The sequence below is a fragment of the Agelaius tricolor genome, unplaced genomic scaffold, assembly GCF_023055355.1.
Source record: "Agelaius tricolor isolate 1412-34295 unplaced genomic scaffold, bAgeTri1.0.p SCAF_17, whole genome shotgun sequence".
NCBI lineage: Eukaryota > Metazoa > Chordata > Aves > Passeriformes > Icteridae > Agelaius > Agelaius tricolor.
The window spans coordinates 8,550,037-8,577,275 of NW_027269277.1; the positions used below are offsets into that span (position 1 = coordinate 8,550,037).

At 39.9% G+C, this 27,239-nt stretch overlaps 1 protein-coding gene across 5 annotated transcripts in view; it reads right to left on the minus strand.

Annotated features, from left to right (window-relative positions):
• The window catches only part of IL1RAPL2 (interleukin 1 receptor accessory protein like 2), a 336,199-nt gene that overhangs the window by 122,425 nt on the left and 186,535 nt on the right, over nucleotides 1–27,239 (minus strand). For all 5 annotated transcript variants that reach the window (XM_071442350.1, XM_071442346.1, XM_071442349.1 and 2 more), the window contains one exon: nucleotides 21,307–21,460. In XM_071442350.1, coding sequence (XP_071298451.1) covers nucleotides 21,307–21,460 — 154 coding nt within the window. The remainder of the gene's footprint in view (nucleotides 1–21,306; nucleotides 21,461–27,239) is intronic.

The window sequence follows — 27,239 nt, forward strand, 5'->3', positions numbered from 1 at the left end:
ACAATCTGAAGCAAGCAGGTGCAAATGGGGCTTTGACACTGTCTCTTCCATTAAAAAGTCTCCAGACATCTAAAAACCTACTAATATAAAAGCAATCCTTCAAAAAAGGCAATTTCTCCCAGCTGCTGCATTCCTGATATCTTTTCCATTAGTTTGAACCAGACTTCTTGAAGTTAACAAGAAATAATCACAAAAACAGACAAAGGGCAAACCAATGCACTCCTCTTCTGTAGACTGCTGACCAGGAGGGTTTAGTAGCTGGACTATATGTAATTTCTGATTCATTTAGAGGAGTGGCAAGCTCTACATCAACTAAAAACTGAGATCAACAGAAGCCCAGTAGTCTCCATGGTTTTCCATGTTTCTAGCTACTGCAAGAACAAAATAATTCTCACACCTTCTCCTCCACCCCTCAAAGGAGCACTCTCTATGTACCTACTGGGTAATGGCTACAGAAGCAGCAGGCAGGAGGGTACACGCAGAATTAACCACCCTGGACAAGCTGATTGCTCTTTGGCAGAACTATAACAGTAAAGGCAGGCAGCAGCACAGGTCAGAAATTCACATGTTAGCAAAGTACCCAATAGTGCACCTTTTACATTTGTTATGAAAATGTGTACAGACACCCCAGGAAATGCATATCCCCAGGTAAGCTGAAATCTGGCTGCTAAGTTGGATGTAAAAGGGGAGTTACAAACTGTCCCCTGGCAGAGGAAGCACAGCCCTTAGAGAGACGTGAGTGGAGAGGGACACACAGCACAGGGAAACTGAGCTCCTCTAAAGAGAAAAGGGGGGGTTGTTGCTGTATTGGTATTGTACTTCCTGTGTCTCTAAGTAATTCTAGAAACAACTCAGTCTGTCAGAGAATTGCCTCCAACCCCATTGCTCAGGGAGGGCTTTCAGGGAGTAAGCAAAGCAGGCAGGATTGTGCAGTGATGCCCATCCATCCCCACTGCACCATTCAGGGAAGGTGAACGAGCTCCATCAGGCAAAGGTTTGTCCACTGAAACTACCAGAATAATGAACTCCCTGAATGAATCCCAACAACACAGCATGGCTATGTCCTGAACAAAACATACTCCTCGCTCAGGAAGTTACTATGCTTTAAAAGTGTGATTGTGAACACACAAATGATTGGGATTGGATTTGTAAATTCTTACCAGGTGAGGTAAGCTCTAAAGCTTTCAAAAATGAGAAACCTGAGCCTTGTAAAATCTCCTCAAAAGACCTTTTTAAAGTATTTCCTATAAATTAATATTTTAACTCAGGAACTGCTTATGTGAGAATTATTTCTTATCTCTAGGCCCTTCAGCATGTCCAAATGGACAAATCTCTTTTGTTAGCTGTGCTCCATTACTCTCTTCTGAATGAATGCCTCCGGGATGGCTATAATAGATATAATTTTTAACATCATATCTAGTCCTCTAATAAAATGATGCCACTTTGCAGAGAGATTTAACACCAGTAGGCCTCTCCAGCAAATTTTTGCTCCTGCTGTGGGCACTAACTTCTGAATATATGGTTCAATCATATGGTTCTCATCCAGATATTTTTATTCCCTATGAAAAAAAAATAGCTAATATGGTACTACATGAATAGAGATATTTGCAAGAGTACAAATATCACAGACACCATGATGAATTGACTCCTTGCTGTTATTTATCACTGTGAACAGTCCTGGGTTTTGTGTGCCTGGGATCAGGTGCTTTGCAATTAGGTATCCTTAGTTCTGAACCCAAAGGGACACGCCAGAACTGGAAATTCTGTACCAATCCTCCTCACAGCCTGGATGACTGATTTAACATTTCTGAATCCATAAACATTTTTCTGATTGCAGGACAGACCTGAAATTTGTATGACTAGTCTTAAAAGTGTTTGGATTCAGCACAAACCCTGTAACACTGTACAGCAGTACACAGCTGCTGTTCTTCCCCAGCTTCCATTTTTTAGTACTGGAATGAATCTAAGCTACTGGAATGCTGTCCTACTGGCATATTACTAATGATATAAGAATTATTTGCTGGGGCATGGAATTTTTTACAATCAGCTCCACATTTCCAGCTAAAATACCCTCTGAGATTACATGATGGCTTATCCAAATGTGAAAATTTTTAGCCAAAGCCAAGTGCAGGAAGAATTCAGAGTTCCTGCCCCAGTAGATAACAACTATTATTTTGAGTTCCCTCCTTCTACCTACACAATATTGGAAGCATGAATTCACTGGGTATCCTATATTCTGTGTATACAGGAGGTATGCTTGAGCTTTTGCTGGGAGGGGAAAGGACACACTTTGAATTTGTTAACTTGTTCAAAGCCATGAGTTGAATAGAGTGAGCAGCAGAGCTGAAACCCTGAAGGTTTAATTTTTGGCAGCTTCAGATGTCCATGCAGCCAGACAGCAGCCATGGTAAGCAGTGATGCTACTTTCAACCAGATGTATTTTTATCATGTTGGGTGGGGAGCCATGACTCTTTCTCTGCCAGTTTGGCTTCCACCTGTTCTAATCCACTGACCAGAAGCACCTCAGTAACTCACAAAGAGTTAAGTCCACTAAAACCAGAGGCACTTGCACCCTAGGGGAATGTTCACATTCTTTTTTTTTTCCCCTTAAGTTATTGAAAGAAAATACAGGTAGGTGCAGTGCAAGCTCCTTAACTGAACAGGGATCCTACCTTCCCTTCTGGTTCTTCCACAGAAATTATTAGGGTTTAGGCTCTGCTTTCCAGCACCAAGTCTGTAAAATCTTCACAGCTTTCAGAAGAGTTTAGAACGTAGACTTCTAGCAGAGAAAAGTGTAGTAAAATACACAACTGCTCGTATTTCTATCTGAAAAAGCAAAGCTGAAAAATATGTATGCTAATTATAGGCTAAAGAGCTATATGACTCTCTTTAGATCAACTAGAATCTTACATAATTATTTTGAACAGATGATTATGTGTCTGCTGTTACAGGAACTCAGCAAAAGACACGATTATTTAGCAGTCAGCAGATTCACAGAAAGCAGCCTGTGGTCTAAGAATACAACCAACATGGCACCAGAGCAGTGACAGACATTATGTACTTATTTATATTACAGTTCTTTCTGCACTAATGCCAGAATTCAGAGTGCTTTGAATTACAATGATCAATAGAACATTTTGATATTTTATTTAGCCGCTTTGTATTTCATAAAAATATCAATCCTTAATTAAAGACCATTGTTTTTCAAGGACAACAGAACTAAAAATTTTCTTCCTCCTTCATCTGAATGTGACTTGAGTTATAGCAGCCAGAAAGATTCTTGTTTGAAAAGAATTTTTGTTCTGCTTGGATTATAATGGAAGTAACTCTCAAATCATACAAGCAATTGTACAATTTTAATAGGAGTGAACAAAATATTTTCCTTGTGTTCCTTCCTATGCAAGCAGGTACTGTGATTTTTCAGGCTCAGTTCTCCAGTACTGGTTCACATCAATATGTAATGGTTTCTAGGTGACCTGTACCATTGCCTCCTCCTCCTCCTCTGAGTGCATTCTTTGGATAGAACTGGTGGTGGGTTTCAGAGATAAATCCCCCTCCTCGTCTGAGGTACTCATGAAAATTACTTTTACTTTCCTAGTGAGCAAGTGTGGAACTGCCCCATCCTCTTGTGGAAAATAGTAAAAATCTGTGGATCTGATGTGGTTTGCTCATGGTAACCAACTCTTTCCTCCTTCACCTCACACCAAATGATGAAGCATCAAACAGTGCTGAGGAAGACATCAGTATTAAAGGAACTGTCTCAGGTGGGGAAGCCAAAGATCCAAACCTTACTTTGCACAATATTCTTTATATCCAGAAATTTATCTCCTTCCCTCTTTTAACCTTGAAATTATTGTTAGCCAGCCAATTTCATACTGCACTTAGGCTACTCACAGATCTTGTACCTAATCCTTTCCAGACATTTCCAATACTTGGAATGTGGTGTTGAGTTTTACTTCCAATGCAGAGAAACAGAATAATCCCACTGATTTTGATTTCTACAGTTGTTTTCTGAGGGCCATGTGCTCCATATTTTGTACTTAATTATTGCTTCCCTGTTTTTCAAAACCAACAAATAAACTTCACTTTTTAACAGAAGACTATTGATGGCAGAAAACAAGCAAAAAGCTGCAGGAAGATGCACAGGAGTGTGGGTTACACTAAGGCAGGCCCCATATCTAATACAACATTACATTTGCTCCCAAATTGTTGTCAGAGGATACTGCTGCACTGAATTTCCACTTCCATGCAGTTTAATGGCAAGCAGCTTTGCACCAGCTGTTTAAAAAAAAAAAAAAAAAAAAAAAAAGGAAAAAACCCAGAGAGAAATAGAGTAACTCTAAATGCCTGTCTGTGCCAGGAAAATGAAAGAGAAGTGCATGGAGTCAGATTCCCAATCAGTCTCACTTTTAAAATCTTGAACTTTTGGAGGAGACAACAGGTGTTGTAAATCAGAAGTTACACCAGAACTGAGCAAGGATTTAATCATGTACTATTTTGTTAAGATACCATCTCCTCCTTCAAATCCAAGATCACATGCTTTACAATGGCAGGAAACTTTTCCAAAATCTTTAGCTATTTATGCTCCCAGTGAATAAAGTGTCTGTGCAAACAGAAGAATTGAAACTCCTCTGACAGCCTTAACATCCCATGGACAGTTGTGGTGCTTATTTTTCTCTTGTTTTCAGCCTTGCTGAATTAATTTGTGACAAACTGAAGCCAGACTGTGTCCACATTACTAAGTGACACTTCGTTCAAGCTGTAGAGATCTATTTATCAGGTGCCCAAATCAGGCACACCAAGTTAAAGGACCCAGTCCATAACTGACTTTTATTGTTCTGGTCCTGCTTTTCTCTTGAATCAATAGAAAAGTTCTGAGATAGGCATGTTGTAGAAGTGATGGATGCCATCACTGCTAATTATTCCACCCATTACAAGACACAGAATAAATCACTTTTTGTCTGGTGACTGTCGCATCGAATTTGTAGAGCACAAAAGACACTGCAGATCTGTGATACGCCTCTGTTCTTCTCATTACATAAGAGATAAAGATATGCATACTTAATAAATACATTTATTTTAACAAGATGAAGACAGGCCTAATTCAAGTAGTAGCACTTTCTGAACAGCTTTTTTATTATCACTATTACACGAGCACAAGACAAGTTTTATTTTCAAAATGGTCTTCACAACAGAGCATGGGGTTTTGCCATTTATGTTTCTAGTAACTGCAGCTAAAAATGCCATTTAGAGATGAAGCTGCTGCACAAGTACACTTTGTTCAATAGAAGAGCCAAACACTCACTTCTATCAAGAGCTCTGTAAGAAAAGCTTCCTTATTCGTTAGGTATTCATTCAGCATAAGTTTCCTGTACACTTTCAAGTGTTTGGGATTAGAGGGCATTAGGGAAAAGGATTGGATGTTTTACAACAACAGTTGTAGCTGTGGTGCTGTGACAGCTGGAAAAGCTGTGCTCTGACATGTACTGCTGGAGGTGACCATAGGCAGCCCTGGGAGACAGAAGAACCCTGCACAGGTTTTCACATGTGCCCTCCTCTGAAACTCCATTTTTCTTCTGCCCAAGACTTGAGATTGCCCTTAAGTATTGCGCTTAAACCTTCTCCACTTCCAGCAGAATAAAACATTTGCTTAAGTTTTGCTGAATGCAGCAGACAATTGGTCAAGGGATGGGCAATAGGTTCATACTTTACCTTGGTCCCACAGAAATCAGTTAAAGCCCATGAGTACCTCCTGACATTCTTGAGTAAGGAACTGCAGAGTCAGAGCTGACACTGGAAGGCTCAAGCACATCCAAAGCATTTGTCTACACAAGCAGAGAATGAAGAGCTCTGAGTAAGCTCATGTATGTGGTACCATTTTAACAATACACAGCAAGATGGGTGTGCATGCCTGCTCCTGGTTTAAATGCATTCCTATATCTACTTTCATTTTAGTGTCTTCACATCTTTCTTCAGAGAAGATAATCCATAACCTAAGTGAACAGAGTGTTTTGTAGTTAAGAAACAACTGTTTCATCCCTACTCTTTGTTATCTTTTGAATGAACTGCTTAACATAAAATTTTTATTTTTCATTTTTCTGCTAAATTCTCCAGGGGCATTTATTTTTAAATGGTTGGGGATTTCAGAACAGACTTCAATTTCAAAACTCAAAACTTGATTTGAATTTAGCCCTGGATGAAGGCCTTTGCTGTGATATGCTTCCAAAATTATAACTACAAAATGAAGTAGCAAAGTCATTTGAGACTTGTTTACTGCATGATAATTTCCACAGCTGGAACTGCATATGTTTCTCTTTAGCTGGGGACAAAGAATGGCTTGAAAAGCTTGCTCTCCATGGCTAAGGGAATTTAACACCCACCAAAGATCTACTCTGTTCCATGAAAATGGAAGGTTTTTCCTGCCAGCTCACCTCAACTCTTACTTTTCTAACCCTTTACCCTATGCATCTGAACAGCTCTTCTCCAGCATTGGCACCTATGCCTGCCACAGACCAAATACTCACCTGCCCTCTGGTGGAACCCTACTGAGGGCGGCACAGGTTCCTCTGATTAACATCAACAGAACCAGACTGTTCATTTCAGGTGTTTGCCCCTTCAGTGGCACAGACTGAGTCACACAGTGGCACATCCATCTAACTGCTAAAGGTCAAAGGGACTGCCCTAGATGAAACCAGATTAATACATTTGCTTTTGTATCCTGGATTTTCCTCCTGATGTTGGCTGTCTAGAGCACAGTCACCTTCACCTCAGGAAGCTGGCAAATAACCTAATTTCAGTTTTATGCTGCACTGAATTTCTTGTAAGTCCTATACTATTTCCTCACCCCGTTACTTTCCTGTCACACTTCTCACATTATGTTTTGCCATTCTGAAGTTTTTTTGGCACACATTAGCCCTTGTTACAGTTGTCACAGCCGTACTTACACCTCTTCTACAAGGTTGCCCCTTTCATGCCAAGTCAGTGACTTAAAAATCTTTCCCTTTCAGGCTGAAATTTCCCAGGCATGAACAGAGACCAGAGTTGATTTTGCTGTTGCTGTTGCCATTTTTGTTGCAAGGAAAATATCTGTTTAGATGGTCTTTTTCTCTTTTGAAGGTCAAAAATGCAAAACCAAAGCCTCTGGGACAAGGGAACTGTGCCAGCCAGCCCAGCAGACTGTGCTGCAGGGATGCAGCACCGTGACAGTGTGGTGGCATCTATCTTGTCCCTTGGGATAGTCATCACACCATCTGACAGAGATGGAGCAGAGCTACATTTCTCCACTGCTTTATATTACATGTGCACCTTGCCTCCAGGAGTGATGTACAGCACCCATGACAACAACCCCACCACGGCAGCACCACATTTGTTACATTGACAAATGAGCTTCGTACACGGAATTGCAGCCACACGCTTCCCAGTGACTCCATCTCCCCCCTCCTTGCTATGGCTAAAAGGAAAATAGCATTTAACACTTCAAAATACTCCTGCTATTAAAGGGTTTATGATAAACCCTTTAAATAAAGATTTAAAATATTTATTGGTGCGCCAGGGTTTCAGATGGGAGGACGACAACTGCTCCTGTTGTTACTTGTGTTATCTTGCAATGCCCTCTCCAGTGGCAAGGTCCTTGGCACACATGAAAAGCGCAGGCTGAATCTAAATCAGCAGGAGTAACTTCTTAAACTCACCTCCATAATAACCAACTGAGAATTAAACATAAAGGTCAGTACAAAGCAGCACTGTATCCTTAATTTCTACTGCTGATTTGAACTTGTTGACACTCTGGATTCTTTTATGCACCTGTTTAGCTGCCTCCTTCCGTGTCTCTATCAGGTTTTTGGACTGATTTGCACTGATTTGGACTATTGGTGCTGGGTCACAGATTGCACCTGTTCTTTGGACACTCTCTCTTTTTTCCTCCATGACAATACAGCACAGCCTGGTTAAAAGTTCTCAGCCAGACAGTCAAGCATGCATTAGAATGACAGAGACCCTCAAAGATGGAAACAATCTCTGGGTATAACTTCCCTTTGTTCTGGGTTAACAGGCATGGCTATGTCATGGATTTGGGAATTTAAACTGCCACTTTCCACACTTGCAGCTGTTTCTCACGTCAGCCTCTGGGATTTGACTATGTCCTTATATTTAGTAAACACAAGAACAACAGAAAGATTTCCTCTAATTTAGGCATCTTCACTTGAAGATAAGAATCTGCAGTTTCATTTCCTATTCTTATTTTCATAATGTAAACCCAGCAAGCCGTTACTCACTAAGAATGTCACCAACAGGGAAAGCAGAGAAATGCAAATGTCTGTGAATTAAGGCAGAATCAGAGCAGTAAAAGCACACTAAGCCAAAATCAATCCTATTTAAAAGATAGAAACATGCCATGAGGCATCCAAATATAATTGATAATATTCTTGAAGTGTAGTATTTTTACCAATATGAGCACTTATCTATTTTCCTTCATCACCCAGAAAATTTAAACAAAACAACAGCCTGTAATGTTCAGATGAAAATATATGCATTGCCCAGTAACTTGTTTTTTAACCTAGACTTTATTATCAATTTTTTAAGATGTCATGTCTTAGCAATACTTTTCTATCCTGCAGCTCAGCTCTTTTCACCCTGGATACTTCAAAAGAAATCCTAACAAGAGAGGTTGGTCTTTTTGCAGTGTTAGGAAGAAAAAAATAAAATCACTCTTTGTCATACTGAAAACATGAGAATGATTCAGAATCAAAGGAAGAGGATTTCATCAAAGATCCAGAGAGAAGATGAATAGCTTCAGGAAGGAAATGGGCTTTTTAAATGCAGTTTAACATTGAGAATGAATGTAAATATCTAGCCTGGCTGTGCAGAGAGATGGAGGATTTTGGGGGAAGGAGAATAGGGAGAGATATAATGTACACAGGAGGGTATCTAGCAGACACTGCAGACTGGGACCTGATGTTCCAAGTTTTTCTTGAACTTTGACTATCTGTCACAGTAAACAGCCCCAGTAAACAGCTGGATTCACACATACAGGACTCAAGGCTAGGGAGAAGAATATTTCAATAAGCAGCTAAGTTACTCTAGGCATGAGGACATCAAGTTTTAGTCTCAATTCTTCCTCCTTCTGACATTTTGAAATGTCAAGCTCCTGTCCACATTGCTGCCTTGTTTCCCACCTTGTCTACAGCTGAGCAGAGGAAAGTTACATGTTCACTCCATAAAAAGGACCACAGGATTACTGGTGATGTTCAGATGAGAAATATGCAACCACAAAGTCACTGTAATGGTGCAACTATAGGTCAGGAACTGCAGTGTGGTCAATTTTATGTTCTTATTTGAAAGACATCCATTTCCAAACACCCCAGTCCTAGGGAGAATCAGTGAGTGCTCCATGCTGGATGGAGTCTGTCTGCAGCACCTCCACCCATGGCTGCATTGTGGTGTCAGGCATCACAGGGAGCTTCATGAGACTACCAGGGCAAGTGACAAGTTCCTGTCACCTCCAGCTGACACCCCCTGTCAGCAGCTGTGTCAGTGAGAAGCACCCAAACTTAACAACAAAGCTCTTCTCTTGCACCAAAGAAAAGCTGGTGAACAACACAATATTTAAACTCTGCAAAGTCCTTATTAAATGTGACAGCAACAGCTGTAGCAGCTTGAGCACTGACAGAATGAGGAAAAGAATTAAAGCCCTTTTGAGGGTTAGAAAAAGAAAGCAAGTACCATTTTAAATATTAAAATGAGGTCTGGGCTGAAGAGGGAATATAGATCTGGTGGCAGATAGCCAGAGACTTTGGAGGTGCTCAAAGCTGTTTCTCTGACCCTCCCACAATTTAATGGAAAGGAACTTTCTTTCCAGTCCATCTCTTCTACATTAAACTAATATATATAATTCACTCTTCTTATCTTCAGAGTATGATGTGTCCCATTAACCTCTCCCCCACATCATGAGCTCCAGCCAAAATAAATCTCAGAATTTGCTTATGAAATGCACAATTCCCATTGCAGTGCCAAAACAGTGGATAGTGGGGAATAGAATTATTCATTTTTGGAAGGTGGAAAAAAAGCAGACATTAAAAATAAAACCCAAACCAGAGGCATTTTCCCTCACAAATAGAATGATTCAACATGTACATTACAGGTATGCTCAGTTTCCTTGACTCTGCTTTTCTGGAATGAAGGCAATGATAACTTTCCTTGAGGGAATTGTTGGAAGTATTTCTGTGCTTTAGCCTCCTGCTTCAGTTATGAGGCCATGATCTACAGGAACTTGAACAGTCCTGTATAGGAAGCCACTAACATGGAAGAGAACTTTCTCATGGATGTTTGTTTAAGACAAACAGTCCCAAGTGAATTAACTTCAGTATATGAGTAAACAATGAAACATTTCTTTGTGTGAGATGTATGAAACTCGTTAAAGGTGAGAACTTAACAGGCTTTGCCACTGCTAGGAGGTGTAGGAACCACAGTTCTAACCCCTGAGGACTCCACATTTCCAGACTGACCTCTTCACCATCTTCTCTTCTTTCAGCAGCAGTCTGTGATCACAGTATTTCCTCTGAGTGCTGCACTGCCCAAAGCTTTAGGGCAGCTTCTTTGCAAAGTGATAGAAAAAGTACTTCAGCTAGAAAAGCAGTGAATTCTCTCCCTCTGGAGAACAACATAGAAAAGCTGCAGTTTTTCCCAGAATGGAATTCTTACTATGAAGGGGGAAAAGAATTTCTTAAGGGGGCAAATGCTAACATTCCTCTCTGACAAACTCATATTTTTTCTGAAAAGTCACATTTCTTCATCAGCCTGATACTCTGGTTAGATCTTTCACCAGTTTCAAACAGACTTTTATATCAGAAAACCAAGCAACAAAGGTTTTCCTCTCTCTCTCTAATGCTTCTCACCGTATTTCTGAGATCCATCCCTCTCACACTGGCATGCACACCATGCTGAAGGACCCACTGTGTACCCCTCTTATTTCATTTACAAATGAAGTGGCCTGTGTTTCTGCAACATGTGCATATCCCAAGAGAAGCCCAAATGGCATCTCTAAATCAGATTGCTTTACTGCACAGCCACATGTACCAATATTTAGATAATACTCCCCTTTAAAACATCTGCCTAAATACAGTTGCTACGGCCACCTAGAGGTTACAGAGCTGTCATAGCCTTGGCAGGGTCTTGTTCCAGGTGCATTTCATCTTGCATTAAGGAAGAAAAAGCAGCATGGCAGTGTATTCCAGAGAAGCTCTAAGGGCATACACAGCTTATGGCAAATTGGTTCCTTCCCTGCCAGAAGCTATAACCACTCCTGGCCCAGGATGGGCGGCTCAACTCTCCACAACTGGACTGCTGATGCGATATGCACTGCATAAAGATGAAAAACCATCTGGTGCTTGGATCTAGCTTCCTTCCATATAACCAAAGCCCTTTTATCATCTCAATCGATTATGAAATTATCTCAGACCAGTTCCTGGCAGACAGGTACCCACACAGGAGAACCAGCTCCAGCCAAGATAAAATAAAATCAGAGACTGCACAGACCAGACTGCTCTTTCTGAGGTGAAACAGGCCTTTAGGTCCATTGCTGGGCTATACCAGAAAAAAACCAGTATAAGAACAGATAACAACCCAAAGCTGCCTTAGAAATTTATGACTATATTGTTTATTAATTTTACTGTGAAATCATTTTGGTTTGCAATTCGCACTTTATATTTCCTGCACTTTCTCAGAGTACTTCAGCCTACAGGGCTTGTCATAAAAAAAAGCCTTGGAGAGCTTTTCATTTCAAGCCAAAGAAAAAGATGAAAAGTTAAATCACTTACTGTTGCATTCCCATTGGCTGCAAATTGATTTTATTTACTGAAACATGCTTGCATTGCGAAAACCACTCAATACACACAGTAAATAAGTCAGTACATGTAAGTCTAATGTAACAGAGTAGTTACCCAGCCCTTTGAAATAGATTGGAGTAATAAACACCTAAATACAAATTCAGTTGAATGCTTATTTTTCTCTTGCTTAGAAAAGGTCAATCAATGATATCAAAGACAAAAAATAGCTTGGTTGGTGCTGATGAAAATTAAGAACATCTTCTCCATGCTGCTCCATGATATCAAAGACAAACAAGGTACTTAACACACCCAGCATATTCTTGTATGTCCTTTCAACTTAAAAATTGCAAGGCACAGAGCAAACATTGGTGAGTTATTAGCTCCAGTCTTCTGGTGAACTTCATAAGAGCAACATCAGAGCCTGAAGCAATACTACTTTTGTCAGATCTCATAAGCTAAACAGGGTCAGGCTAAACAGGTGCTTGAATAAGGCACCTTTGAGGATCACATCACTGCAGTAAGAAATAAAGCTGACAATTCAGTAGCGAGCACTATTCCTTCCACAGCAGAACTTTTCATCTCAGACACACAGCTACAAGTGCCAGGCAGGACAAACCAGTTTTGAAAAGCATCAACATTGTGCTGTGAAAATATTATCCTGATCTCCAGCTCAAGTTATAGCAGAGCTTTTCACCTATTAAAATTTCTCCAGTCATTTCAAAGGAACGAGACAGTCATTGCTTCTGGTTCTCAAGCTTTTCTTATGAGACAATATATTAAGCAAGATTTGCAGTTTCTCTGGGTGGGAAAGCTGCATTTTCAGTGGACAAGGCAATCTGCTCACTCATGTGTATCTATTTTACCATTAGCAAAATGGTTTCAGGGGCAGTGTTATTTTGTGCCTGTGCATCTATCTGACTATCTATTATTAATAAAGAAGAAAGAGCATCCAGCCTACATTTTCATGATGAAGGAAACTTACTCTAACACAGAAAATGAAAACATACAAGTTTCTTCCAGTGTGTGCGCTTTACCTCACTGTTGTTGGCAAAACCCCCACAATCCTGTCATTTATACTAAGTCACCTCCACTACTGAAAGCACAATACACGTAGAGCCACTTAGAGAATGTGGCTCAGCAGCTCCCGGACTGAGCAGCAGTTTTTAAAGTGGGAGCTCATATCTGACATTTACAGTATATTGTCAGTGATTCAGTGAGCTACAGTCGCTGTGCACAAAGACAGGGCATTGGAGAAATGAGCAACCCATAACATGAGTGGAAGCCTTGGCTGCCCACATCAATAAATTAGACAATACCAAATAATCAATGCTATAAACTGCAAACTGCTGATTTAAGGTGGAAGGAAAAAACCATGATGTTCAAGAACATGACAGAGAACTAGGGGGCAACATAGGTCAATAAAAACTAATGCTATTTGCCATTCTAATTACTCTGCATGTTCATGAGCCAGGAAGGCAGGCTGTGGAGCTGTAAGTAAAGCGCCAGGAGTACTGACACTATATATAATTCATAGACTGCAGCATATTGCTACATTTCTCACTGCCCTTAGAACTTGCAGTTTCTCCAGGAGATATGGAAGTAATACTTAATGTTTATCTTCCAAACTCATATTTCATGAGCCCTGTATTAACAGGTCACTCTAGTGAATGGAAAAGTCATCAATCTGGATCACTTGAGGGACTGCAAATGAAGGAGCTTTTATCCTTGTGGATGTATTTTGTTGTCACTTTAACAGTGACACAGTTCACACAGCAACCACCAATGGGCACAGGCATCCCTCAGACACTGTCCAGATCCTCACCTTACAGACTATGATGAGGTGCTCCTGAAACCAGAAGAGTTGGTCCAATTTATCAGGACCTTTCTGGGTGTCAGGTGAAAAAGAGATGTTAAAAGACAGAACAGGACTGGCACTTCTTCCAGGCGAATGGGCACCCTCATTGTACTGATACCATGCTCTGGACTGAATTTTCCTGTGGACTCTTTGCAGACACAGAAGTTGCTGCAGATTTATAACACGGTTTTTGCATGGTTGAACAAGAAATACTCTGAAAAAGGCAGAGAAATTGCTCCATTTTCCAAATGGGGTCAAAAGCAAATGAACACATTTCTCTTGATGGATCATACTAGGCTTTGCCTGAGGTAGTTGGAAAAGCTAAAGTCACCACAGAAATCAGTGGCAATTAAGTCTGCTTCGACCACAGAAACATGCTTAGCTATCTACAGGAGTTAATAGGATGCCAGACGTGTAACAAATCAGAATTGAAATTAAAGTTTTAAGATAAACTTTACTGTATTACAGAAAGCTAATATTTACAAAACAAAGACCTTGGTAAAAATTAATACAAATCACATAAAATATATCAAAAGAAAACTCTAATTGTTGGCACTTCCTATATGTAGCTTTAAATAGATAGTTATTTTGGCAATAGTTTAAGAACCCAGCTGTGAAATTCATTTCCTGGTTTTTAAGTACTGTATTTGTCAGCACTTAACCCATTTCTGCCTTGCTGTCTCTCATAGAAAGGAAGGTTTCCTTTAGAAAATAAAAATAATAAAAGATGCAATGCATCATTTATAAGAAAGTGCAGCAGAAGAAATGCTAAGAACAGTACCTCCTACCACAGATCTTTTAAAGCTTGGGACTCTCAATAAAACCTTAATTTGGGCAGGCTTTTTGCTGTCCCTTGCATTTAATGAAAAAGTGATTCCCTGATTGTGTCAAGATATTGCAAAGAGATGAAGTCTTGCTATGGAAAGGTGTAATTTATATGAGCAAGTAAATGCCACTTGAGATATGATGTGTCAATAGTAGAAGTGAACAGGAAGGATTTTCTGTTCCCAAACCATCTGCAGTCTCCCTCCCAGAAGTAAAAAACTTATGCAGATTTAACTTGATCATTTTAAGATTTCATTTCCAAATTAACAAGTATCTAATTTTCACAATTGTTAGAACTGCAGTCACAAGAAAGCTGCTTTTCTCTTTTTCCATTGTTTTGTAAATATCTTCCCCTGAATAATTTATTTCTCCAGATTCTTTTAATTTATTCTCTTCTGGACCCAAATATTTTAAAAGTTCTGTTATGAAAAAATGTTTTCTCAGAGAAAGGAAGGCCTTTCTGCATCTACCACCATAAATGCCGTTCATTAGTCAATGGAATGTACCAACACCGTGAACTAAAAAAGAAACTGAAAATCTCACCAGTTTTATCCCTCTCCACTGTTTATGTTACATTTGAGGAAAATCTGAAAATGCACACTTTATTTTGAGCTCAGCAGCCTTGGTTGGTTAATCATTGTATCTTTCTTTGTGACACTTTTTGGGTAGTGATACCTAAAGCCACCATGGCACACAGGCAGGTGCCAGGAGAGCCACAGTGCGAGCCCCCTTCTCCCTTCATTCTCCCAAGCCAAGCTGTGAGATCCAACCTCATATCAGCCAAGGAAACAGAGTGCAAACACCCATCACCCCCTTGCTCCAGGAGCTTTCTGCACAGGGATTTGCTCTCTGTATTACAAAGTATGGGAGGGAGTTCTGACTTATGGATAAAATAAAATTGCCTGTTAAGAACAAAAATAGTTCTAAAGTAGAAAGGGCCAATATTCCAGTGTTCCCTGCCTGTACTCCAGCAGCTCCCCATGAAGTTACAGGGAGCAGGAGTTGGGCTTTCAGCTGGAAACAGCACATTTCCTGCCAAAGGGGAGCTCTGGTTGGAACACTTGCATGGGATACAACAGGGGACAGGCATCCCAGGCCATATGTCAGAAGTGATGAGGACTGCCAAGCACTGGGAGTGAGCTGATTGTTCACAGCAGGCAAAGAAAGGCCAAAGCTGCCAAGCCAGGAGAGGAGGGAAAGAATAAAAAGCATGTCCCTACAGCTGCTGACAGCTTCAATATCACTTTAGAATTCTGGCGAACACTAAACAGAGGAAATTTTTCTTTTGGAGATGTGGAGCTAAACAAATAGAGCTCTCAAGAAGGAGCATCTGCTTCCAGAAAAAGGGAGACAGCTCCAAGTACAGCAAACACTTCCCATGCCCACCAGCAGTGGCAATGCAAGGGAGTGAGGAGCAGCAAACCCTGAAGGCCAGAGCAGCCACCACCATCCGCACGTCACCGTGTTTTACCTTGCAGTGCTTTTCAGGCTGCTTCATCAGGAAAATTCACAGGCTGCTTTAGGCTTTCCTTGAAATGTTTTCTGCTTTATTTGAGACAACAGACTCTCTGACCCATGCTTGAAAACACAAACAAATAAGGGAGAGGGGAGCTAACAGCTCTCATTAGAGCTGCTGGCCAAAATCAACAATAAAGCACCAGTGCACTTCAAGCAACTCCCAGATGCCAGGGATTAAGTGAGATATTGAGTGCTGACCGGAACCAGAGCTTGCATTTAGGGAAAATTTTGAAATTTCACAAGAAATATCCTGCAAAACTTCAATTAAAAAAAACATAGCTTCCTCCACAGCTTTCTCCTTCGAACCAGCCTTAGCCCAAGGCTGCTTGGGTTAGGGTTCCAAAAACCACAAAGCCCAGAGCTCCAGGCACACTGCAGCTCCAAAAGGCATCCCAAGGAGAACACAAAACTGCCACAACATGGCTTCCTCCATGGCTTTCTCCTTGGAACCAACCATCAATTACTTTTGTCAATAAAGGGGTTCCAAACCCACAAACAAAATCCAGCAACAGCAGCAGGTGTAATTTGAAAAGTGAGAGATTTAATGAGACTTGAAATAATTTAATTGAAAAACTATGATCAAAGAGTGAATTCAGGCAGAATCATTCAACTCAAGTAGCCATGTGGAATAATTTGTCATTTACGATGGTCAAAACAGATATTGCTGCACAAATGACTTTTAGGAACGGCCAGGCATTTTAGCAGTCTCTGAAGAATATGCCAGAGTAGAGGATGAAGGAAACTTGGAGGACAGAGCTCCTGGACAGAGTGGTCCAGTAACTCCTGCATGTCATTCCAATTCATCACCAGCAGTTTATGAAGTTGTTCAGATGGCCACCTTCTGCTGTCATACTGGAAAATAATTCACCAGTACAAGCTCACAAATCACCTCTTTCCACAGGCAGCAGAAAGAACAAGGCAACTTCTCCCTCTAGCCCAGCTGTCCCTGAAGAAACACATCCCTGCAAACAGCCTCATCCGCCAGGGGCACCTGGGCCACGCTGTGAGAGCAGCTCTTGCTCTCTTCTTAGAGGCATCGCCCTTTCCCAAAGCTCCAAGATATGTCTCCTTGCATTTTCTTCTCAGCCTGTGCCCTCACAGACCAGTGTTCCAAAGCAAAAAGAGTGCTGAAGGAGCAGATAAACACAGCAGGTGTTTTTCACAATGGCACCTTCTCACCCTCAAAGCTATTGAAATATTGCTGTGCATCAAGACAGAGTAAACTTGTTGGTAGGGCTGGGGAAAACAGGAAGATGCAGAAATTGCCTTTCAAAACCAACACTGCATTCTAAGTCTGGGTTTTTTTTCTTTTAATCTGAATAGTTTAACTGTTCTTTAATAAATGTTGGCATTTACAATACTCATTAAAATGCTTTTGATTGTTGATATTCCTGAATAACTGTAATTTTAATAAATTATAATCATGTAGATTATCTGTAACTTTATATTAGTGCATTCAGTTTTTTCTGAATGGGTGCACTCTAACTTATTATCTAATTAAAAACTGAGTTTCTGTTACATTTTTACACTTTAGAACCCTAGATTACAGTTTCTAATCTCACTTGTTTGTTACTCTAAAGGTACCAAGAAGCAAAGTGAATTGGTATCAATATATTTTTTTTTTACATAGACTGAAGGGTTATGTGTTATTTGCTAAGAGATAACACTGTTGTCATGTTTCTTCAGCAAAAAAGGCTGACAAGACTTGTTTCACATCTGTCTGCATAATATAACAAACCCATGAAGAACTAGTGATGAAAAAGCTGGTTTGTTGACAATCTATTATTGTTAAATGCACCCAAACACCAAGATTTAGGCACTGCTCATTAGTGCTGTATTGTAGCTCGGGATTTTTTCCCTATAAATACTTTCTGCCAAAATATTTTTCAAATATATTCTAGTCTGCAAGCCTTTCCCTCAGAACCCTGAAGAGCTACAGCCTCTGAAATCCTTTATCAACTGAATCCCACCCAGCTGTTCATTACCCACTGCAGCCAGAAAATGACATTGCCATCCCTGTGTCCAGCCTTCCTGCAAATGCCATCTGACCTGTTTGCTTTCTGCTCTGCTCACCTACCAACACCACTCAGGTCCCTTTTTGTGCCTTCCCCTGGCCAGGCATCACACACTGATAGCTTTCAGTTTCCATCTAAGACTGCCAAGATTTCTTTGTTACAAATTATTTCATACTTGCTCATATCATGACTTGCCACAGAAGAAAGGGAGGAGGAACTCCCCTCCTACCTCTAACTGGCCCACTGAGATCTTCCAGTTGGGTCTGCAAAGGCCAGAAGGCAAGAGAGGATCCAAGGAAAGCACACTGTCCTTGCAGCTCCCTGCCCCAGGCACAGCCACTAAGACAACTGTGCTGACACTTTGTCACAGGAAATTAAGGGAACACCTTCTAATGGCTCTAATGACATCACTGGACTTTGCTGGATAAATAATAAGAGCAGGGTTGTGTCCCCAGTTGAAAGCCTCTACTTGAAATAAATCCTTAGGCAACACTGATATAAATACCAGACAGACAGACATCCTTCCCTCGGCCCACAGCTGCTCTCTTGTCTGCTGGTAACTTGGATCAGCCTGGCTTGTGGGATCACATCTTCAGCAGAACTGCTGCATTTGGCTGGGATCTCATGAACTATTCTGATTAGTTTTACCAACAGCAAGTTAAAATGGTGCTTCTGGCTCCTGCACCTTGAAATTTTCCTAAAGCTTTTGATGTAGCTTCTGTTATGACAGCACTGCATTTATTCTGATTTCAAGTTTCACTGTTTAGATGCCCATTCTGCATTTAGCTACAAACAGCAAATATTTCATATTGCTACTTACATAACTACCACAACCTTCACAAAGGATTAAAAACCTCACATACCACATTTGATGTGACTTCAAAGAAGAAAAGATTCTTGTCTTACAACCAAGAGATAAACAACTTCATCCACCTAACTAGTGCACTTTGTACTGTGTACTTCTGCAAATGCCTGAAAAAACTACAGGGAATCTAAGCCAGCTTCCCCTCTCTACATGGCAGTGCATCTCTCCTTGCTCAAGAGAGACATGGAGTTACCCATTTCACTTTCAGAATAACTCTTCAATAACAATTTCAGGTTACCATGGCTGCTAGCAGTGCCCAACAGAGTCTTTCTGTTCAAAATCTTTATGTTAGAGGAACTCAGACGCTTGCCAATAAATGCCAATTCAGACATGATAATAAGTACCAGTAATAGAAACAGCATCACAAAGCTCCTTCAGAAGAAAACAGCAGGCATGATCCTTTTCTCCACATCTGTGCTGCAGGCTAGCAGAGACAATTCTACCCCAGCCTTCAGCAGTATTTTCTAACAGTGATTTTAAAGACCAGCAGGTTCAGAAGTCAGAGCTCTGGTTCTCCCTCTAGCTTCCTCTGGTGCAATATTTTGATGAGAACCCATTTTCAGACAGATGAAAAATGGGGCCCAGTGCAACACCAATTCCAATTCAAGAAAGACCTGGACATACTGAGATGAGTCCTGAAGGACCACAACATTTATTCAGCCAAATCCCTGAGGATGTCATGTACCTGCTCCCAGCCTGTGATCTGACCTCAGGACCCCTCCCCTGGCTTGGACAGCCACACAACACAAGCAATCCTTTGCTGTTTGTTGTACAAGTTTTCTTTGACCTCTCCCCCACAAAGATCTAAACCTACAGTAACATGTAAAATTCACCAACTGAAACAAAACAAAAAAACCAGGAGAAACAAACTGGCTCATTAAAGCTGTCATTTGTAGCTCTGATCCACAGTTTTAGGTTTTTATTTACATAAACTTACTAGCCTCTTTCAGATATCTAGAGAGATTCAATAAACAAACACATAACATCAGATATGTCTCCCAAACATTTCCATCTGGAAAAGGTGTTTACAAACATATGTGCTTTTATAAACTAAACAAAATTTAATGCAACATGAATTCACACCAAATTAAAAGAAGAAAAATCTTCTCAAGCATTTTGCAAAATGGAGAACACCGACATATTTCATACTTACATTTTAAATAATCTGATAATAAACTTTTTAGTAAGAGAAATAACTGTAATAAATTCTATATTTAGTTTAGGACAAATTCCCTAAATAGTGAAGTATAAATACACCATAGTGTTTAAATAATGAAGAAAACACATGACTTCTAGCAAGGTCATGATGAGAGGGAGAGCATAAAATACCCATCATGAGGAATTGAGTTAAATGCATCTCATTTTCACTTTGTCAAACTTAGTTCACATTCTGGTTGAAGACCAGCATGCTACTTAGGGTAGCAACCACCCACAAAGCAGGTATTATATCTTCATGCATTATATCTTCTTTCATATCTCAGGTCTAGAATCAGGTAGGTCAAATCAGTACTTTAGAGCTGCATCCACGACCAAAATGGACAATAAAGGGTCACATGACATAGGGCACACAGGGAAAAGAACTCACTGAAAACGAAAAATAATGATAAGAATAAAAATCAGATTCCACCCAAAATAAAGGGAAGACTTTTTTTTCAAGAACCTATTAGAAACATCATATGGAATAGTTCAGTTTGATATAAGAAGAATTCTACCAGGCACTGCTTTGAGTAGGGCCCTGTTTTAATCAGTATGTGAGGAAGATACCTAACCATTTGTTTATATGGTTTTGTGTGAAAGGCTGAAGAAAACCTCAACTGTTTTCAGGTACTTGCAAAGTTCCACAAACACAGAAGGCAAAGTAATAATTATAGATGTCATACTGTACAATCAGATGAAAAGGGAGCAAGAATATATCAGTAGACAATACTTATTTTAGCTGTTCATTTTTGATACCTGACAAAAATAGACAGAAAAATACTGTTGTCTGGTAAATACTCCATAGAGTCAGAGCCATAGAGTGTATGACCTCCTGACAGGCAGGTTACTTTGTTTTGGCAGTCCAATAGTGCTGACTTCACCCTTGGAATAAGTTGCACCATCCTCTTCACTAAAGACAATCCTTAGACTAGAAAAGTTGATCATCATAAATTAAAGGAAAACTTAAAAATATGAAGCATTTCCAGGTTTTATACAAAGCAAAAGGTAAAAGTACTCTTCTGTGGAATTTTAGAAGATCTTGATATAAATTTCCCAGAGTCTGGGACTGCTCAGCTACTGGGATTTGCTTTGGACTTATTTCTGTCAAACAGATTCACTGACAGATTTCACCGACATATGAGTACCATTTTTTCTATTATTTCAAAGCTTTAATTTTTTTTCCTATTGGCATAGAAAAAAGATTCTTACCAGTAACCTTCAATTCAACTGTCCTCCGTATAAGCTTGCCTTCAAACTTTAGTTCACAGGTATAATTTCCTCCATCTTCTTCCTGGACCTCTTGAATTAAGAGAGTATTTCCCTTCTGAATTACAACACTTCTCCACATTTTTGGCTCACATTCCTGCAAAAAAAAAAAAATCCAGTGACAAAATTACCTGGCTTGTACAACATAAGACAGTGTTGTATGATCATATTTTCAGGATTATACATAAGGAAATAACCACCTAGATATATTTTACAATTAAAATTAAAATTCAAATATAATTTCAGAAAGCAGAGAGATCTGAAACTGGAATTAATTTGAAGAGTGAAATTAAACAGAAATGTTTTTAAGGTTCAGTTATTCCTACTGTATCGCATGGGCTGTGTTTAATACATGGTGCCCTCAAGCAATGGCTAAGTATCTTCTTTTTCTTCATATAACTGCCAAGACCTCTCCTTTAGGATGGACCATTAAAATATGTCTCTATTTGAAGGGAGTAAGGGCAACATCTGTTAAGAGTTAGCCTGAAGGCAAATTTTATACATAGTCCCAGGCCAGGACCATTTACCAGTAGAAGAAAACAGGAAGAACAGCAGTTTTTTGAGAGAATTCAGAAGCCTGGTTTCCTTACAGCCTTATTTCTCATCACTGGCTTCTCCAGCACCTGAAGAGCTTTGATTCAGTCTTTTCCCATCACCAGGCACTTTGCAACATCACCTCCCCCGTGCACCCTGTGATGCAGGACATGGCATTGATAGCCTGCAACTCTCACAGACTTCACCCACACAGTCCTTAGCTGTTGTTTGGCAGATTTAGGTTCATTGCTACAAACTCTGGTCCTACTGGAAGCATGTTTGAGTCCTTCTGAATAGGGTGTGATACAGTGTAAGAAGAGACTCTGCCTTTCCTAACATACTGGATCTTTGCAGGCAGATCAGTCACTTTCCATGTGAACAGCACTCATGATTGAATCATTCTTGGCATGCTCTGAACTAAAAGCATGGTCCAAATCTAACCATTGTCTCTTGAAAATGGCACCTTAAGATTATGTATTTATTGCCTCTAAACACCTTTAACCTCAAGCCTCTTCTCCCTGCAACAAAACCATACTTTTTGAGTTCTCTAAAGCACTCAGTAGTCCCAGCACCTCCAGAGGCTCTGGCTAATCCTGTACCCAGGAAACACAAAGTAACATAGGGCCTGAGTACTTTCAATGCCTCTCTACTACCTCTCTCAAGGTGGCAGCTTGGAATAAGCTCTCAGACTGCTGCAGTCTCACATCAGGCTCAGCAACTTCAGAGACTGGTGACATGCCCACACCTATGCCCCATTTTCTGCTTGTCTGCAACAGCAGTGTCAGAAACACAGAAAACAAAATAGAACAAAGCTTTCTCTTAAGAAAACAACCAAACAAGAAAATACGTCAACACGCAAATATATTGTACCACGGTAAGAGATCAGCATGACATAAACATAAATTTTTCATGGACTCCATACGCATTCCAAACCCATGTCAGATTCTAAATGCAAGGACCACAACAGAGAAATAAAAAGACAGGACTGAGAGTTTCTGGCCTTGCACTTAAAAAGGGAACACTAAAGAGTTCTCCCTGTCCCTAGGACGCCAAATTCAGTCACAATATAATCAGGTTTCAGATTCAGAAGCTGTGCAACACTGCTGCAGGTACCAGAGTGATCAGTGCATCTCTCTGTTTCCCAAGAACAGCTGTAAGGGAAGCATCATCTTGTCTTCCAAGTGAACTTCAGTTAACACTGGTGATAGAGAATGACCAGAACCCAGATCCCATCTATTGTGCTGAGACTCACTCAGGACACAGATCTGAGCCAGGAAATTCCATTAAATCCTTTCTGATTTGAACTCAAAATTTTGGATCTATTGAAAGGTACATCAACCACCTACTTAGTGTAACTAAATCTGAACACTGAGCAAAGAATATGATTCAGTCCTATTCAATCCTAATTTAGAAGGAATACAATTCCCAGGACACATAAAGTAAGCATATTTCAGATATGCACCCTTTAGTGCAGCATTGAAATAACCTGTGTTCCCAGTTTTACATTCACTATTTTATTTTTAAAAGCATGGGAACAAAGAGATGGAAGACACATTTTTATACACTTTATATTTTTATATAAAGCATATAAAATTTGCAATAAGAAGGATGACACTACAGGAGTAGAGGAAGGATTTACTACTACAAAGAGTAATAATTTAGCAAAAACAATGTTTGTGCTATTGTGGTTTTACATAGAGGAGTTGTTTTGGTGGAATTGTACCACTAATTTCCTTATTATTTCTTTTTTATCTTCTTGAAACACTTCCTATTAAAGATTATTTATAAGCCTTTCTTTCCCAAATTTCAGCTAATTATTTTTTAATCTGCTGACTATGCAGGCTTTACAAAATTATGTTGAAAATGCTTGTTTATATATTTAATACACAAAACTAAAAGCAAAAAAGGGGAGAAGCTGAAAAATGGCTGAGAAACAAAATCCTTACAAGTTTTTATATTCTGAAAACAATCTAGATTTTACTGCCGGACGTCTACTAATTTCCCTGAAAGGGTAAGGGCTCAATTGCATGACTCATTGTGTGGAATCAGTTTGGGAAGGGACCTTACAGATCATCTCTTTCCAACTCCCCTGCATGAGCAGGGATAGCTTCCAGGACACCTGGCTGCTACAAGCCCCATCCAACTGGTGTTGAACTCTTCCAAGGATGGGGAGTCCACAGCTTCTCTGGGCAGCCTGTGCCAGTGCCTCACCACTCCCACAGGAAAAAAATTAATATCTAATCTAAATCTACCCTCCTTCAGTCCAAGGCCATTCCCTCCTGTCCTTTCACTACATGCCCTTGTGGAAAGTCCCTCTCCAATCATCTTCTAAGCTCCCTCCAGGTACTGGAAGGTGTTCTAAGTTCCCCCCAAAGGCTCTAACCAGTTAATTGCTCTTTTCTGCTTTTGCATTATATTTCCCTGCTAGAAGAATCTGGAAGTTTCTTTTTCTAGACTATTTACTTTCCTTAGACATCTGAAATGTTTGGGGCCTTTTCCCTCCAGTAATTAAAGTGTCACTATTATGCATCCTTTTCTCTTCCTTGAAATCTAAGTGCAGTACCTCAAAAGTCTATTTTTCTGGGTAGTTAACAACTACCTGTCCTCCACCTGACATTTTGATTGTTCTCTTAGCCCTCCTTTCAACCTAGTAGTAGAAAAGACATGATGGAAATGGATTAAGACTGCACACTCAAGATGTAATATACCTTTTCTCTCTGCCAGCTGATTTTTCATGAAACTGCTCTTACTCTTAAATCCCATTCATTCAATCATGCCTTGACACACACATTTACTTTAAAAAAAATCCCACACATCTTGTCAAAACAGTTCTAATAGGCATAACTGAGCTGAGCATATATCAATGGCATTAATTGGGGAAATCTTTAAAAATAAATATTTAATGCAGTGTAATTCTAGCCAGAAGTGAAGCTCATACTACTGTTAAAACAAATTCTCACAGCAAATGCTATATTGTGTATTGGGTGTGCACATGGAATTCTATTCAGGCATAATTAAGAGCATGTTTAAATTACAGTTAACTCCCAGTAAATTGATGCAATTACTAGCTCAGATTCATTAATCCCTCAACACAGAGAAGCCTTTTGGAAGGCAGAGCAGGTTCTGCACACAATGAGCAGGCATCATCACTGTGTTGTCTGATGATATTTCATAGGTCAAGTCCAAATTCCCTGACTACCATGAATTGGCAGGTTCTCACAAGAATTTCTCTTTTCAGCAGAAGGAATAAAGAAGGAAATCTCAAAGACTTCCTCATATTTATTTATCTGTCTAGTGTTTTGTTTCAAACAACTTATGCTCCCTGCCTGGGTGAAAATCTCAAAATATTCCAGCATAATGGAAAGGAATATCCCCTCCCACTGGCTCCCACAGTGCCTCTGGAGTAGATTTACTCAAGAAGTAAATCTGTACACAGATTTTATATACTTTATGTACACATCAAGCTTAAAATCTACAGGATTTTAAGGAGGATCCAGTGTGCTATGACCAGAAATGGATGCCTTCTTTGGAAAGTGAGGGTCAGATCCTAAGGCAGGATAATACTTTACACTATTCTTCAGGAGAAGGGACCTGCTTTTTTTACTCACATTCCCTCCCACAGCATGCTCTTAAGTCCTAGACTGCTGTTTGTAGGGGCTACCCCAGTATTCACCAAATTATTTTGAAATCCATATAATTATATATTTTCTAGAAATTGGACTTCTGCTCTTTTGAATATGCAGACTTGTATTAACAGTAACATAATAGTCTCTAGAATATCCAAAATTCTGTTCAGAAATAAGTTTCAAGGGATAACCTGACATACACACCTTCTGTGCAACATCAATATTGTGACTGAACACTGCTGAGCTTCCTGACTCAGGTCTAGGTAACAAAGATGTTTCTCTAAGAGCCCAACTGATAACTTGTAATTGTTCATTATAGATAAGAAGGTGTATGTAGTAGGTAATCTCACTCACATCTCTTTTCACTATCAAGCCAGACTAAAGGTTGTCGATGGCAATCGTCTCTCTGTTATCATCCAATGACAAAGTTGATTTGTCAGTCAGCTGCCACACTCCAGCCTGTGTGTGACACCCAGACAACATGGGTGGGATTCTGGAACAGATCCTTCCACTCCCTGTCTTGGTCAGTGCAAAACATCACTGGTGTGAGGCTGCACATGCATCTTCTTTAGACTCATTTCTGCTCCATGACAGCTGAAGATCATTTCTGCCAGACTGTTTTTCAGTGTGCTTTTGCACAAAATTGAGATCTTCAGTGATCTAGTGTTCAGTAATACCAAAGCAGAGAGGGCAAGAAGCAGCTTCTCTTCAGTATCCTCTTTACACAGGAGATTCTATGATTAACTAACTACATAAAATTGACATATGAACAGCACTGAAGATATCAACCCATATGCTGAGAAAGAGCTTCAACTGTTGAAAGAAAAACTTTTTCACACTAACAGTGGATTATGGCACACATTTTGTTACTATAAGATATAGCATGTGAGATTTCTGTAAAAAAACAAATAGATGACAACTTTTATAGTTGCTCATTTCAGCTGCAACCTGCTAAGGAGGAAAGAAATCTGCTAGTCTGCCCATATTACTTATTTCATACAAAAGATTCTTTAAAGAATGTTATTAAGGTTGGCAAATCAAGCACTACAAATTTAGGTTGTAACTAGTTTGTATGTTTCTGTCTGTATTACCTGAACTAAGATTATCCTAAACTCCTACAATCCAAACTCGATTTTCCACAGATTCCACTGAACTGCTCCTGTTGCCCAACTATTTCTGATTCCTTCTGACTCTCAGCTCTTTATTCTTCTCTACTGTTTCTAGCATCATTATTTGGGGGTATTAGCCTTCAAGTAATACATAAGGGCTCTTCAAATATCAGACTTTGACCCCAGTCAAGACAACAGGCAAAATTCACCAGACCTTGCTGTGGTCTCATTACCTGATGTTTGCCAGCCAACCCATATTTTACTCATTCTCCTGCTTTCTCAGGGAGCTACAGAAACTCATCACCAATACATTTGCTGATGAAAGTGGTGTATGATACTTGACAGTCCTTGGAGAAGGTGCAGGCAGATGAGTTACCTGGAAAGTAGTAAAAGTATCTAACTGACCTCAGTTAAAATGAACTGACTTCATGACAGTTACTCAATGAACCTCAGCAGACTTCTGTGCAGACTCCAGGAGACACTGGTAAAAATTTACAAGTCTTGGTGAAATTAGCTGACAGACTCCATAAAAATTAATTGGCAGCAAAAATGGAGCTGGTGGTGCTGATATGCCTTTGGCTCCATTGCAGATGCCTCCCTTTGTTTC